Source organism: Rhea americana, unplaced genomic scaffold, assembly GCF_003343005.1.
Source record: "Rhea americana isolate MKP2758 unplaced genomic scaffold, rheAme1 scaffold_21, whole genome shotgun sequence".
Classification (NCBI taxonomy): domain Eukaryota; kingdom Metazoa; phylum Chordata; class Aves; order Rheiformes; family Rheidae; genus Rhea; species Rhea americana.
This window is the reverse complement of record NW_028186258.1, coordinates 5,979,457-5,993,428: the sequence shown is the minus strand read 5'-3', so window position 1 is coordinate 5,993,428 and position 13,972 is coordinate 5,979,457. Positions and strand designations below refer to the sequence as shown.

Below are 13,972 nucleotides of genomic sequence, written 5' to 3'. Positions count from 1 at the left end.
GCCAAGATGAACATTGATTTCAGGAATAAGCTATTTCCATTCATCCTCAACAAATTTACTGAAGTAGACACATGAAACTTTCTTCCATATAAAGCATCCTAGTTGGATGACTGGAGACACATCAATAAAGGAATCACATATGCACCTGCTGTAAAAAAAAAAAAAAAAAGAAGGAGAGAGAGAGAGAGAGAGAGAGATTGAGATATTCTGGACACAGAAAACAAGAAGAAATTGGTGAAGAAAGAGACATACAAAACTGAGAACATCATGAAGCGCAAATTCCACAGAAGAAAGTGAACAGCGAAAGAATCAAGGAAGAGATGGAAATAAGTACAGAAATTCTAAAACAGAAAACTTAGGAAAATTAGGTTTTGCCTGTCAAATATTCATACCTATCATAGTATTTTATATCTGAAATTCTCTACCTTTAGTAGTATGCCATTCTTTCTTCTGATTTACTTTGCTTACTTTCCCATCCCTACACACACCAAACCATCACCTAAACAGACATCCAGCATTGAAAGGAATGGTTTTCCAAAAGTCTAGTTGTAGGTTAAATCCATAACCTGGCTCCCTATAATACTGAACAGCAAACGAACCTCAAATACTGGAATTTTTGGCTTTCATCAATACCAAGTGGAATTTCGAGAAAGCTAAAGCTGCAGGACCAAATTTCAAAGGCAAAATTATTTTCCAAAATCCTTCTCTCTCATTCAAAATTAAATCTTTTAACTTTTGCTTTTTAAAGAAAAATTATTCTGAATATTTACAATTCAAATACTTTTGCTGTTTACAGTCTTCATTTCAAAACTGATCTAAATAGCTAAGGTATATCCTTCTTGTTCAGGAAAAAAAAAGCAGCAAAATGTGGCTCTAATAGTTTGTATGGTCTACTAAGTCTTGCATTTTTTGATTTTGTAACAGCAGCCATATGTGCTTTGAAGTTAAATGTTCCCACTTTGTTACTTGTTGTGGATTAGATCCACTTAAACTGATCTGTAAACATTTAATGTCTCAACATTCATTCTTTTCATGCTGGTCTTCTGCAAAACTTCTTGTTCTCAAAATTATACCACATTAAAGATGCAATATCACAGTAAAGTATGCCCCAAAAAAGAAAAAAGCTTTATTTATGAGAAACATGCAAATTTAAAAATAATAAGCAAAAGGTCAAAGATGAATCAAAATACATATGTATGAAACTGAAGTAGTGCCACAAGAACAGCAAGTCACATGATGTTTTTTTAAGACTATGAACCAAATAAATGTCATCATGAAAGACATCTTTATTTAAGCTAGAATTGAACTCTAATTTATAAATACCACTTCTTAATAAAAATGACATTTCAGATTTTTATAGAAAAGATTTTGGAGTCTCCTGTTCTACTTGTTAGTCAAACAGACAACAAATCATGTTTCGATTTGTGAGGGCTGTCACAGTCACCTTCTATCACTTGAGTCCTCATAAACTAATAAATCTTGGTGGTGGGAAAGCTATGGAGAATCAGATCCCCACAAAGGGAAAATAAATACTGAATAGAAATAATCTTTTTATGAAAAATACGCCTATTTCTCATGAACTCAAAAAGGGAAGACAAAAATCAAGTATGAAAATATAGCACACACAAAATCTTCATTTGAGTTAAATTAGCCATAATTTTAACATTTTCATATCTATTTGCTTTACCACCACCTACAACGGACAAAATTGGGTATACAATTTAAAACAGCTAATGCAAGMAATGAGAAAAGCATCGAAATGAACATTTTGATCCCAGAAATTACATAATATGGGTAGCCTTTGTCAATCAGTAAGAAAGTATGTACAGCCTGTTTGTCTACAATCCATAGAAAACACCTCATATTTGCTACACACAAGTAACTCATGCACCATCACATATAAAAATATTTCTACAGATCTTAATACACTAGATTATACTACCTACAAGCCTATTTCTTTATCAGAAGATCTCCCCTAAGCACAACAGGAAGCTATTAAAACCTGGGCTATAAGGCAAATCTTTAACCGATGCAACACACATTCGATGCTACCATGAATGCGAGAAGCGCCTGGGTTTTCTCCTTATGCAAGTATGACAGTAAGTCATACACCAGGCATTACAGGAAACCTGCTCTGAAATGTTTTCCCCCAAAAGCCAGGATAATGCAATAAAAGTGCAATTTTGAGCACTGAATACTTCCAYGAGACTCATCCTCAGTATGTCAGCTATCTTTCACCCACAGGCTGAAACCAGTATACAGGCTTTAYATCAGCTACAAAGCAGAACATTAGACCAAAGGTTCTACTCTTCCAACACAGTAGATATCACARCAATAGCTATGTTAGTGTTGTGATCTCGTTCTACTCCTTCCAAAGTCACGTTTTATTCTTCAGAAGAGGTTTATCAAGGTAGACTTCACTTCAATAATAYGCAATTGTAGCGTACAACAGTTCAGAAACTGAGTCAGAAGGTATGTTGTATATACTAAGACTCAGGAAAAAAACATTTGGATCAGCAGGGTTTCTGCACATTCCCCCTGTAAGCTTCTTCAAAGACAAAAAGTGATTGTTTTCAAAACAAGGATGGAAAAACAYACATGAAAGAGTTAAGACCACTTAAGATTTTGAAATGGTAAACAATTAAACTGAACCTTGCCCTAAGTTCTTACTTTAATCTAACAAACCAGCCAGMCAGCATGTTCCCTGCAGAAATAACTGCTGAGTAGCTTCAGGAAATTTGAGTAAGGACATTCTTATCTAACATTATAATTTGTAGGGAAGTTCACTTTAATGCTGCTTCTGCAGTCTTGAGTGGAAGAACTTTAAAGCAGAGGAATATTGTTTGTCAGTATGGAAGTTGAATTTATTTTTTTAAACTCACAACACCATTTGGATTTCACTGTGGGAAAGTTTTTACAGTGCTGCTGCCCTTCAACACCACAACATATACAGTAGGTATGTTTACAGTAAGCAGACAGACTAAGAAAGTAGACAAAAGATAATCAAATGGTTTGTACAGAATGATTGAGCTTAACAAGGCTGGAAATACACAGGAAGAGGTGAGCCAAGTACACCAAACAAGCATATGGAACACTGCTGCTGCAACCACCCAAGAGTTGTCTGCACTTCCATCCACTTTAACTCTGTATTATATATAATTTCTCCAAATAAGGGAAATTCAATATAAGACCAGAGAATTTCTTTGGCATAAGTCTTCTCAAGTCTTTTTTTYAGGGGATAACCTTTCCCATGATAAATTTTTCTGGGTAAGATATGAAATGTCCAAGTTCTTCAGTAACGACGATACCACATCACTTCCTGTAAAACTTGAAGGAGTAACTCTCTCATCCTGGCTCGATTCTGATACAGAAAAGTTACATCCTCCCTGATTAAAAAACCCTCTTCCATTTCCTAATTTTTGTATGCTTTGTACCTAAACTGTAGTGCTGAACTTCCTGAGATCTTAAAAGAGTTTCTCTGTTACAAATGAAATTGGCTACAATTCAGTGACACATAAAATAGCCCATSAGAAGCACTATGGAAATAATACAGGCAGTTCAAGTAAAAAGATGCAGAGGATTAATTCACTGTTACTCCTCCACATAACTTCAATTTCATATCTGAAAATTTATGTGTGTTAAGCAGCTATTAGAGGGTGTYCCATTCACAAAGTGTACTAAATCTGCAACAACATACAGAAGGTTATTGACAGTTGTTAAAAAAAGATAACTGAAAGATTTAGAACATATTCTAAAATAGCTAAAGAATGACAAAGTTCAAACTAACTACAACATAACCRAAGACTATTTGAATTTGTCTAAAATCATGACTGGGAAACACTTCCCTTCAAAAAGCTGTATAAAAGGATTTGTTCTTTTCTACATTACAAATGCAACTTCAAGGCATGAGCACTTAATCAAGGATAGTTTTTAAATTACTCTAAAGTCTACATAAAATATTCTGGAACTACATCTGACTCCCACCCCAGTGATTTTCAAGCTTTTTTTCTTCCTCCTATTTGCTGGCACAATGTATTTTCCAACAGAAGACCTTATCCTGCACCCCAGTAATATTTTTTTCTCAGTCTCCATAATCTCTATTAATAAAGTCTATGTCCCCTTCCATTAGTAGATTTGCACAGAACCTATTTCTCCTGCAGGGATGTAGGATCCCACAGTACACACATCCTAAATTCCCAGGACTCATTCTGTACCCATCCCAGCAAGATAAACCTGCAGAAGCACACATTCTTTGCCAGACCACCAACTCTGAGTCACCATTTACTCCTTGAGACAGCAGTCACAACTCAAGAAAAAAGATCTGAAAAGCATTTATAAACAACTATTCTTYATATTAGGCAGTTCAAAGTGCATAAGACATTGTGTATTTCCTTTCCTAACTTTCCACCACTACTGAAGTATTTTTTTTAGCTAAGRATCTTCTGCCTCACCTCCTTCTCAAATGTACCATCTCCTTTCAAAGATAAAGTCTCCCCTGATTCCTGAGGTGGGATCTCATGTAAATAAAGCTTCTCAAACTGCCTGCAAATGTGGACAGTAATTAAAGATAGTTAGATGTTCCTATGCTAATGTAAATACTTACAACAGCAGTCACATTTCACACTCCAGCCTTATAGAGTAYGAAGTGCTGCCACCATTTAGTCAGTAAAATTTTTGAATAAAAAAAATAAGAACCCATTGAAGGCCACAAACCATAGCAGGGAAACACTGTTCAACAGCAAACCRTTTGAAGACTTCTTTTTTACAACTTCAAATCCTCTTTGTCAGGTAACTCCTAACAGGCCTTATCAGATGATCRAAGTCTCTCACCAGTGACTTGGTTAATTACCGTTCTGGAGAGGAGACTCGAAGAACTGATTTACTTGTCACAGTAGCCAATTTGTTATCGAAGAGAACTCCCATATCAGTAGAGAATCACCGTAGTATAACAACCCTCCATTATTAACCCAACATGATTGCAATCTGGAATTTCAACTAGAAAAACAAATAAAACGCAAATAAAGAGAAAAGGAAGAAGCTAGATCAATATTGATATAAAAATCCTGGATATAAAGAGATTCTTTGTCAACATCAATTGGAACAATTTGTAAAATGGCCATAAGCAAGTTTCCCCTTGAAGTAAAGCTTTAAAGGTTCAACGTGTTATAGCTATCTGCTCATACAATCTAGGTATTCACACAACCCAAATATCCAAAATCTGCAAATGACTGCTTATACACCTATTAGTCACTTGCACAACTTTCATGAACTGCAGTTGACTGTCCCTCAAAAACTTTGTTAGTACGTTTTCTTCAGTTAACAAAATCAAAATCCTGAAAAACACATTATTCTTAAAGTCTGAAAGGGTGAGAAATTACTGTATAAACAGCTCYGAGAAGTGCTCAAATACATTGAGACTAGTATTTTCACTGAACTCTGCTTCCGGTTTGCAGAAAGCAGTCAGGCAGCTTCTGAATTGTCCCAAGGTCAAGACAACTCCTCTCTCAGAAGAAAAACAAGTGTGCAGATTTGCACTAAGAACGCTAAYAAACACCAAAGCATTGAGAGAAACACCAAGTAGGACACGAAACGTTAACGYACACTCCTATTTAAGTTTTTACTGAAGGGAACTTGGCCATCAATGCAAAACACTGAGTGCTATAACCAAGACTATTAAATACTGTTATATGTAAATACTGTGCTAGCTAAAGTACAGGAATAATAAGGACTATTTGATCACTGATTAAAAGAACATTTTCCTAATTCTGTTTGAAAACATGCAACTTTTAAAAGCAAAGCTGGAACTATTTCATTGAAAACTAGCTCTCATCCCTTACTCCAACTGCCCTACTGATCTGCAACGTATCACTTTTCCTCCATTCCTAGTATGGGATCATTTAAAATGGTTTGATTCTCAGAAAGCGGGCCCACGGCCCTTCACAAAAAATTTAAAAAGTTAGCAATTTTGCCAAAGTGGTTAGTCACCTAAAATCCTGACCATGTAAGTAGTGGATGTAATTATAAATGACTCTTCAATAAGGCTAACAATATGGATTTCTGTATAAATCTAAAACATTGTAAGCCAAACAAAGCCTAGAATTTCCTTCAAAATATTAATGACAGTTACAATATACCTAATGAGCTTTTCCCTTTTCTCTGAAAGGCATAGCTGAGTGAGCTTGACTTCATAAGAATAAATGCAAAATAAGGAGRAAAAAAAAGTAGTAACATTGAATATTTATGAGGGTAATAATCCTAATCAAATAGCATAAGGATTTGGTGGCACAGGTGATAGGGTAAAAAACACAACAATGCAACAGAAAAATATGGTAGACTRTGTCTATAAAGAGAAGCAACTTCACTAGAACCTTAGAATTACCATGGACTAATACCACAGAAAATACAACTATGGAAGTAGTCTCATTGTGAAAGCAGCCTTAAATTAAAATCAAATTTAAATTGTATAGGTCCAAAATATTGATTAATTGCTCAGAAGTAACAAAATTCACAGCTCACACATTAAATTTGTGCACACAAACATCAGAAAAAAATGACTCAAATTTGAGTCAATCTTAGGAAGCAAAGCTTCATTTCTCCTTACAAAAGTACATTTACTGACTTTCTGTACATTACACCATGCCAAAGCTATAGAGGATACGTTCATACCCTAAGGATTGATGACAGCTTAAAAATAGAGATTGGAATTTACAAAAGTGTTAAAGTGTCTAAAATTTTTAAAACACACTGAAGTCCTAACAATAAACATAGGAAACTCTGGGGAAGCCTCTTACACATTATTGCTGAGATCCAATAAATACTAGCTTTGAAACTGTAGAACTGTCCAAAAAGTAACACCTCAGATTCCATTCCCGTCACAGGTTCTCTTTCAGATATTTTAGTTATGATACATCCAGGTCAGGACAAATCTCAGCTTCATCCAGCATCATAGCAAAAGTATACTCACAAACATATTCTAAAGCCAAGTTCAAACAAGAACATACACCAAASCACCACAGAATCTTCCACAAAGGCATATTCTTTCCTCAGTACAYGCAATCTGCAAAGATATTGTATTCTTTCCATATGGAAGAGGCTGAGATTTGGTCTAAGGATTCTAGTCTTAGTTCTCAGATTCTAAGGGGCTTGGGTTCCACTCTTCTATAAGGGAAGGGTAGAGGTTAACGTACTGAAAAGCCTTTTGAACGCTTCCAAAAGGAGGCAAAGTCTGGCAAAAAATGCTRAGTTTCACTGGGAGGTTACAAATTTCATACTCCTAACGAAATACAGTAAGCCAAACTGCTTTCATTTATACTTGCATAAATTCAGAGTAATGTTATCAATTTTATTAGAAAGAGTCTGGATTTTTACCAGAGCAAGATACTAGATTTCGACCTTCAGGTATTTTTATTATCAGTAATTGTATTAAACRCATGAAAAGTTATTGCTTAAAAATGAGGCATTTTAACATTTTCTTCTTTAGATGACATGTATTTACAATTAACCTTTCCAAGTTTCATCATTTCATTTCTAAAAGATTGACTCCTGCACAAAACATTGTCGACTAAATTCAGAAATGCAAACTACATTACTAAACAGTTTTCATTTTAAGTCAATAAATATCATCTGTTTATTTTACCCCAAGATTCCAACTATTGAGACGAGCTTCAAGGTCACTGTCATCCAAAGAAATGTTTTTTTTATGATGATGTTCCTGGAATATAAAAAAAAAGTCAAACAAAATATCAGAAGAGCTGAYAGAGACATAGTGCAAAAAAGCTTTTCTGTAGAATTGGGCTGTGCTTACACTGCACTTCCTTATAGCATCACGATACCTGAGCTATCCTTTACTTAGATAACTCTGTCTAGGTTAGGACAATGCTAGGAAGGAGGTGAGAGGAGGATAAATTACTTCACCACCTCACTTTCTCTTTTTCTAGTTTATCAAAGCAGTTGCCTCCTTTACAAAGGGCAAGCTCACCAAACAAGATCAAAATACACCATACTTCAGGGACGGTGCTTATCCCTGAAGTGAGTAATGCCTAGCCATCTCTGCAGTACAGCTCGGGGGTCTAATCCAGAATTCACCAGCCAATACACTGCAGCATGGCAGAGAATTACAGTGCAGAGTTTACAGCATGTTTCTTTGCAAAATCAAAGATTTCCAACATTCAATAAAAACTGGTGCACAGTGTTGCGTCTTTCACAAAAAARAATTTCTCGTAGTATAACATTAGCTACTGGTTGTATTTAACCTATCAAATACAAGAACTGGCACAGAAAATTTTCTTTAATATATTTAACTGAAATACTACATTAGTTAGAAAAATAGCACATAGAAGAATCAATTATTTTCTCCCACTAAGTTTCATTAGCAAGAAATGTGTGTGTTGTTGGCACGCAGGCACCTCTTAGTTTTTTTTACTATGATCGTTCATTACAAATATACAGTGAATGGAGCTTTGACTTCACTTAATCAACACTTGGTTGAGGCACTTAATGTTTCTTAAAAGGCTCCCTGTTCCTCTACCTGGTCCTCAATTATGCCAAAACATCTGCATGTCACTAACAACAGAACAAGATACTATTTGTTTCAGCCAGCCAAGCATTCAACAAAATGTTTAGCAAAGCAGAAGAATATTGTTTCACTTCAAGTCCCCTTTAAAGCYGTAATCACAGTAAAATAAAGTACACAGAACTGAAGAAGAGTGAAGTGCAATGAATTATCTAACATTGCCCTGAAAACCTATGGCAGAGCCAGGAATAAATAAATAAAATAAAAAAGCAAACAGAAAATCTATAAAGATACGATTCCAGATTTCARCTCACACCCTTTTTTTCCCCACAGTAACTGTTCAATATGAAATATTTCTTTACATTTAAGAAAAAACAAATGAAGTCAGCAAAGATAAGAAATACGGCTGGCCTGTCTGCCTCTTCTTATAATTATGGTATCTCATTTGTTTAAGTACAATCATATACAAGTATAACAACTTGACCCTAGAGCAGAAACATYCAACTTTTGCCCACAGGCCATTTGTAGCCTCCCATGATATATCATCTGCCCTTGGCAGTTCTCTACCCCAGTGTATAGCAGGACACAAGTTTCCTCAAAAAGCTGGAGGCCAGAAACAGGCTTCCAAGCACAAGCATCTGCACTTCATTTCCTGGCGAGTTCTCAATTGTGCCCAGTAAAGAAGAGTAAGAACAGTCTGTGTGAATCGTTCTGGTGTCAACAGCCCACTCCCAGCTGCACTCTTTCTAAATCATTCCTCCGATGCAATCAACACACACAGGATGGGCAGAACTGCAACATACACAACAGAAAACTCAGTGCTTCAGAAAGGAGTGAAACCTAGCACAGATGCATGAACTACAGTGAAGGGACTACAGGAGACAGGCGTTTCCAGCACTGAAGACTGTACTCTGTAAGACTAGAAGACACATTCACGAAGGGAAACAGCATCCTTGCTGGTAACACATTTTGGGGGAATAATTTTTAGTTTTAAATGCTTGTAGTTATACATACAACAACATTAAACATTTTGGACTAAAAGGGTTTTATATGAAGCCTATTTGGCCTCCTTCAGTCAGCCATAATCCTAATCGTGTAAAGTTTGATAGAAGATAAACTGCCCAAAACTCATTCTTTCAGCAGTCAACTGTCACTAAACAGAGCCAAAAACAGCTATGCAGCTTTCTTTAATCAAATATTGCAAAATACAAGATGATGTCGACACAGTCAGTTTGCCAGCTCTGGGCAAAACAATGTGTCAGACTAACTTTGCTATGCGCTAAATGAAGGTCAACCATTAAGATGAACTGAGAGTATCCTATGTGAAATTCTTTTCCCCTGCATCTGCAGAGGGCAGATTTTGATGAGCTTCAGTCCTTCCTATTACTTTTTCCTAAATGTCTACATTCATACACAGGGATCATGACTCATGCAATCAGAAATAACAGTTTTATAGGGATATATGAAAACAATTCATTGAAATTAGAGCAAGTTTTATTTCAAAAAGGAGAACCATCTTACAGACAGTGGTGTGGATGGGTTATCTTCATCTTTCTGGTGAGGAGGACTCATAGAATGCGACCTTAATGTTAGCGTCCCATTGTGCTTGAATCTTTCCCTGTTATTACAAAGAGAGTAAGCAGAAAGAAAAATTGATTTTCAGTAGCTTACAGCATATATTGAATCTTAAACAATTGATCTTGACAATTACTTTTTTTTGAATCTTTATAAAGGATCTTTTAAAGGTCAAAAATAACAGGAATAAGAAAAATGGAAAAATTATGCTTCTGCAAATTAAAGCATGTTAGTAAAAGGAGAATAGAAGTCTTAAATGCCTTGTTAAAAAAAAAAGTCAAAAAGTCATGTATGTCACAGTATATCAACAGGTGTCCTTTGCCTCTCTGTTACTACATCATCCAACAACTCCCAAGAGATTTAGAAGAGATCTAATTAAGTGAGAGGGCTGATTTGGGAGAACATTTTTGAAGCATAATTGCTAATGAGACAGTACAGGATAATGCCTGGTGATTCAAAGAAAAAAAGCATATGCATACAGGAAAGAATATAGGAGAAAAGAGTTTGGGAAGTATCAAAAAAAGGTGAGGCTAGATGAAGAGGAGTATGTAACATACAAACCTGAAGACCTGAAGACAAAGGTTAAAAAAAAAAAAAAAAAAGGATTTAAAAGCCCAAGGTGGAAAATAACATGTCAAAGCAACAAGCCATAGAGGTTATATTAGTTGCATGTCAACAGACCTCTCAACTATAAAACAGCAAAAGAAAAAAAGCCTGGAGCAAAACAAAACAAAAAAATAAAGTTTATTACATAGGTGGATATGGCAAAACACACAAAAAGGAAGCAAAACATCCTTCAGCATATTCTCCAGTGTCATATTCACAATTAAATCTCTCATTGGTCAATTCACCTTCCTAAAAATACTTGTGTGTTATTAAAGTCAAGTCAGACTACTAAAATTCTTTGCATTCTTTCCACTCAGCAAAAAAATTAAACTGTAAGTTAAGCCAAAAGACACTGAGACAAAGTAACTGTTTATGAAGAGAAAGACAACTGTTGGATGTACAATATAAACTAGTCACTTCTAGGAAGACAAACACAGACAAACTTTTCATGAAGCATTCTGCCCCAGCTTTCATCAAAACCACAGGGGACAGTGAAACACACCACCTGCGAACATCCCTTTCATACTAGCACCTATAAATAGCAACAATATCTGTGGACATACAATAATGATTACAAAGCAGTAAAAGGTTTAAATAAGCAAAAACTAAAGGGTAAAAAGATCAAAAGAAATAAAATATTTCAATGACTGCCTCTAGCATTCCATATCGAGCATATCTCAGCAAGATTTTATTTTGCACAAAATTATTCTTAGTAAAAGGAGACAACTCCTTTTATTAACCTTTTATAACCTGCTGGCAAATCTGCACTTCATCACAGACTGAACAACATTCAGGTTATCAAACAACTAAATGAAGTTCCAGTTCTTTACAAGCTAAAAAAAAAAAAAAAAAAAAWACCGAATTCATGCTGCTATCGTTAAGGGTCTAAGGAATATTGGTAAACTCTAAACTCAATCCACAAAAGTTATCAATAACACCTTTAAGTTGGAAAAGAGGGGAAGAAAAGCCCAGGCATATTTTCAGTTCCACATTTCCTATTTTGAAGAGGATTTTAAAAAAGACAGAGATTCTGAAAATACTGCTAAGAATGGGCCACAACCTTGTTCCTGTTGCCACATACTGCCCATTTACTCCCTCTTCCAGTCTTCCACTAACATGAGTCAGGCCTCAGAAATCACACGTTATATAAGATTTCATTTTATCCCATGACAGCTGTGCAGAGAATGGTCAGAGTCTTCACATTAGCCCTGGTGCTCATGACCTCCTACTTCAGACAAAATAGTAAACTAGCATGGGAGAAGGAAGCAATTTGAYGCTAATAAAGGAGATTAGTAAATAATTTCCTACTAGGAACAAAGCAAGGGAAACTCCCTAGTTCCTCCTGGAACAACACAACCACACACTAATCTTTTATAACATTTTTATAGCATAATCTTTACCACTATAAATATACAGCCAAATTTTCCTTTAGAGACAGAAAGGCCAGATTTCTGTTCAGATCTATGCTATTAAAATCCATTCTCATGTTTTAAAATAAAGATGTACTTTTCTAGTACCAAGCTTGCTCAGTCTTAGTCTTCATTAGCTTCTTTTTAAAAATCTTAAGCTAAATAAACATCAAAAAATTACTCAAACATCTCACTGACATTATCTGTTTTGCCTTGAGAAAAGGCTGTAGTCTATCCGTAATGATTAAACCACGGATAGAATTCAAAATTCTCAAACTAAAATATATCATATGTCTACGGTTGCAGCTTTCTCAGTTCACATTCTCAAGCACATAGACAAGTATAATGTAACAATATCACCATCTGCTGGCTCCCTCTGAAACTGCAAATTACAGAAAGTCTCAATTTTAACATTTACTAAGCACTGACAATTTGTTCAAAAATGTAAATATAAACTTATGATTTCTCTAATGACCACAGCTAACACTTTAATATAGACACATTTTTAAATGTGTTTAATAAGCTATTTATGAAACATAACAGCTGGAATACTTAAATTAAGTAAATTCCTGCATAATTTACAAATTTAACAGTTTTTTATTTCTGTGCAGATTTATACAATCCACAGAGCTATCAGAATTTCTGATCACAAACACAAATTCCGATTTGCTTAGACATAGCTATGTTCTCTGAGTACCCGTTAGCAGACGCATGTCTATACTCAGAGGTTTCGCTTCCAGGGTTCTTTAAGCCAATAACACATTCTATCACATTCACTCGCTTCTCCTAGTATGACAGTATAGGCAACATGGGTCTGCGAAGAACTCACCACAGCCCTGGGAAACACCTATTGATGTCAGTGATGTGCTACAGTCCCACGGGGCCAAAAATATAATGAAATAAAGTTTCTCCATCCCACACTGCCACTTTAGAGAGCCTTTCCAGACCAACCTGAATCGCGATGAAGAGTCCAGTTTCCAATACTCTACTATATTTCGGGTAGAGAAGAAAAAAAAATGGTAAAGAATACAAGACAGGTATGGGTTGAASTCCATGCAAGGAGACAAGGGCAAGTCAGATACATAGGGAAAAGAATACTGCCTCATGTTCTATTCAAATAACATCCCAGTCGACAGTACATTCAGAAGAATTAGGTATATTTTAATGCAGAGATCTCAATAGGCTAGACTGGGTATTAGAAGCAATAAAATTGTAGCAGCACAACTCTCTGCTATTAGTCCCAGGGTGTCGCTTTAACATGATGATGCTACTCCCAGGAACCAAGACTGTCTGATCAAAACTCCCAACAGAACCGAACAAAAACAGGAGTTCACTCAAGTTTCAATTTTCAGCTACCTCTGCTGACACTGCAAAGGCATCCTTCAATTGTTCCAATAGCAGAAAATATCTAAGACGAGATATGGTACCATGCTTTTGTATCTTGGGACACTGGATACATAACCTAAAATGTTGCAAAATGTGTTTCACATACTAAGAGACCGAGCAGAGAGTTTTATAAAGTTACAACTTTTTTCATATTATATATTTGCTCTCTCTGTAGTTTTTGTCATTGCCTTACTTTGTACCCCATTTATTTTGAGCCATGTAGAAACAGTGAGGACTAATCCACCTCAGGTTCACTGGCTAGTTTCACCTTCCAGCTTCCATCCATCAGCATAGGGAAGAGAGGTCTGCTCAACAGCTYGATGGGGACAGTTACATCTAAACAGTTTTAATCTATTTTTTTAAAAAAATCTGGCCTGAGAACCTTCTGCACCTACACAATCTTTTACCACATCTCTTCCTGCCTGCCTGTCCACATCTGTCTGTGCTTCCCTCTCCCATTCAAAGCAATTTTGTACGAATTGTC

General features: G+C 35.7%; 1 protein-coding gene across 3 annotated transcripts in view; it reads right to left on the bottom strand.

The window, feature by feature from the left end:
- Nucleotides 1–13,972, bottom strand: part of CEP112 (centrosomal protein 112) — a 173,142-nt gene that overhangs the window by 154,387 nt on the left and 4,783 nt on the right. For 2 of the 3 annotated variants that reach the window (XM_085304719.1, XM_085304721.1), the window contains 2 exons: nt 10,034–10,130; nt 7,637–7,711 (listed from right to left, as the gene is read on the bottom strand). In XM_085304719.1, the coding sequence (XP_085160845.1) occupies nt 7,637–7,711; nt 10,034–10,130 (172 nt within the window). The remainder of the gene's footprint in view (nt 1–7,636; nt 7,712–10,033; nt 10,131–13,972) is intronic. The other variant, XM_085304720.1, reaches the window with a different exon arrangement.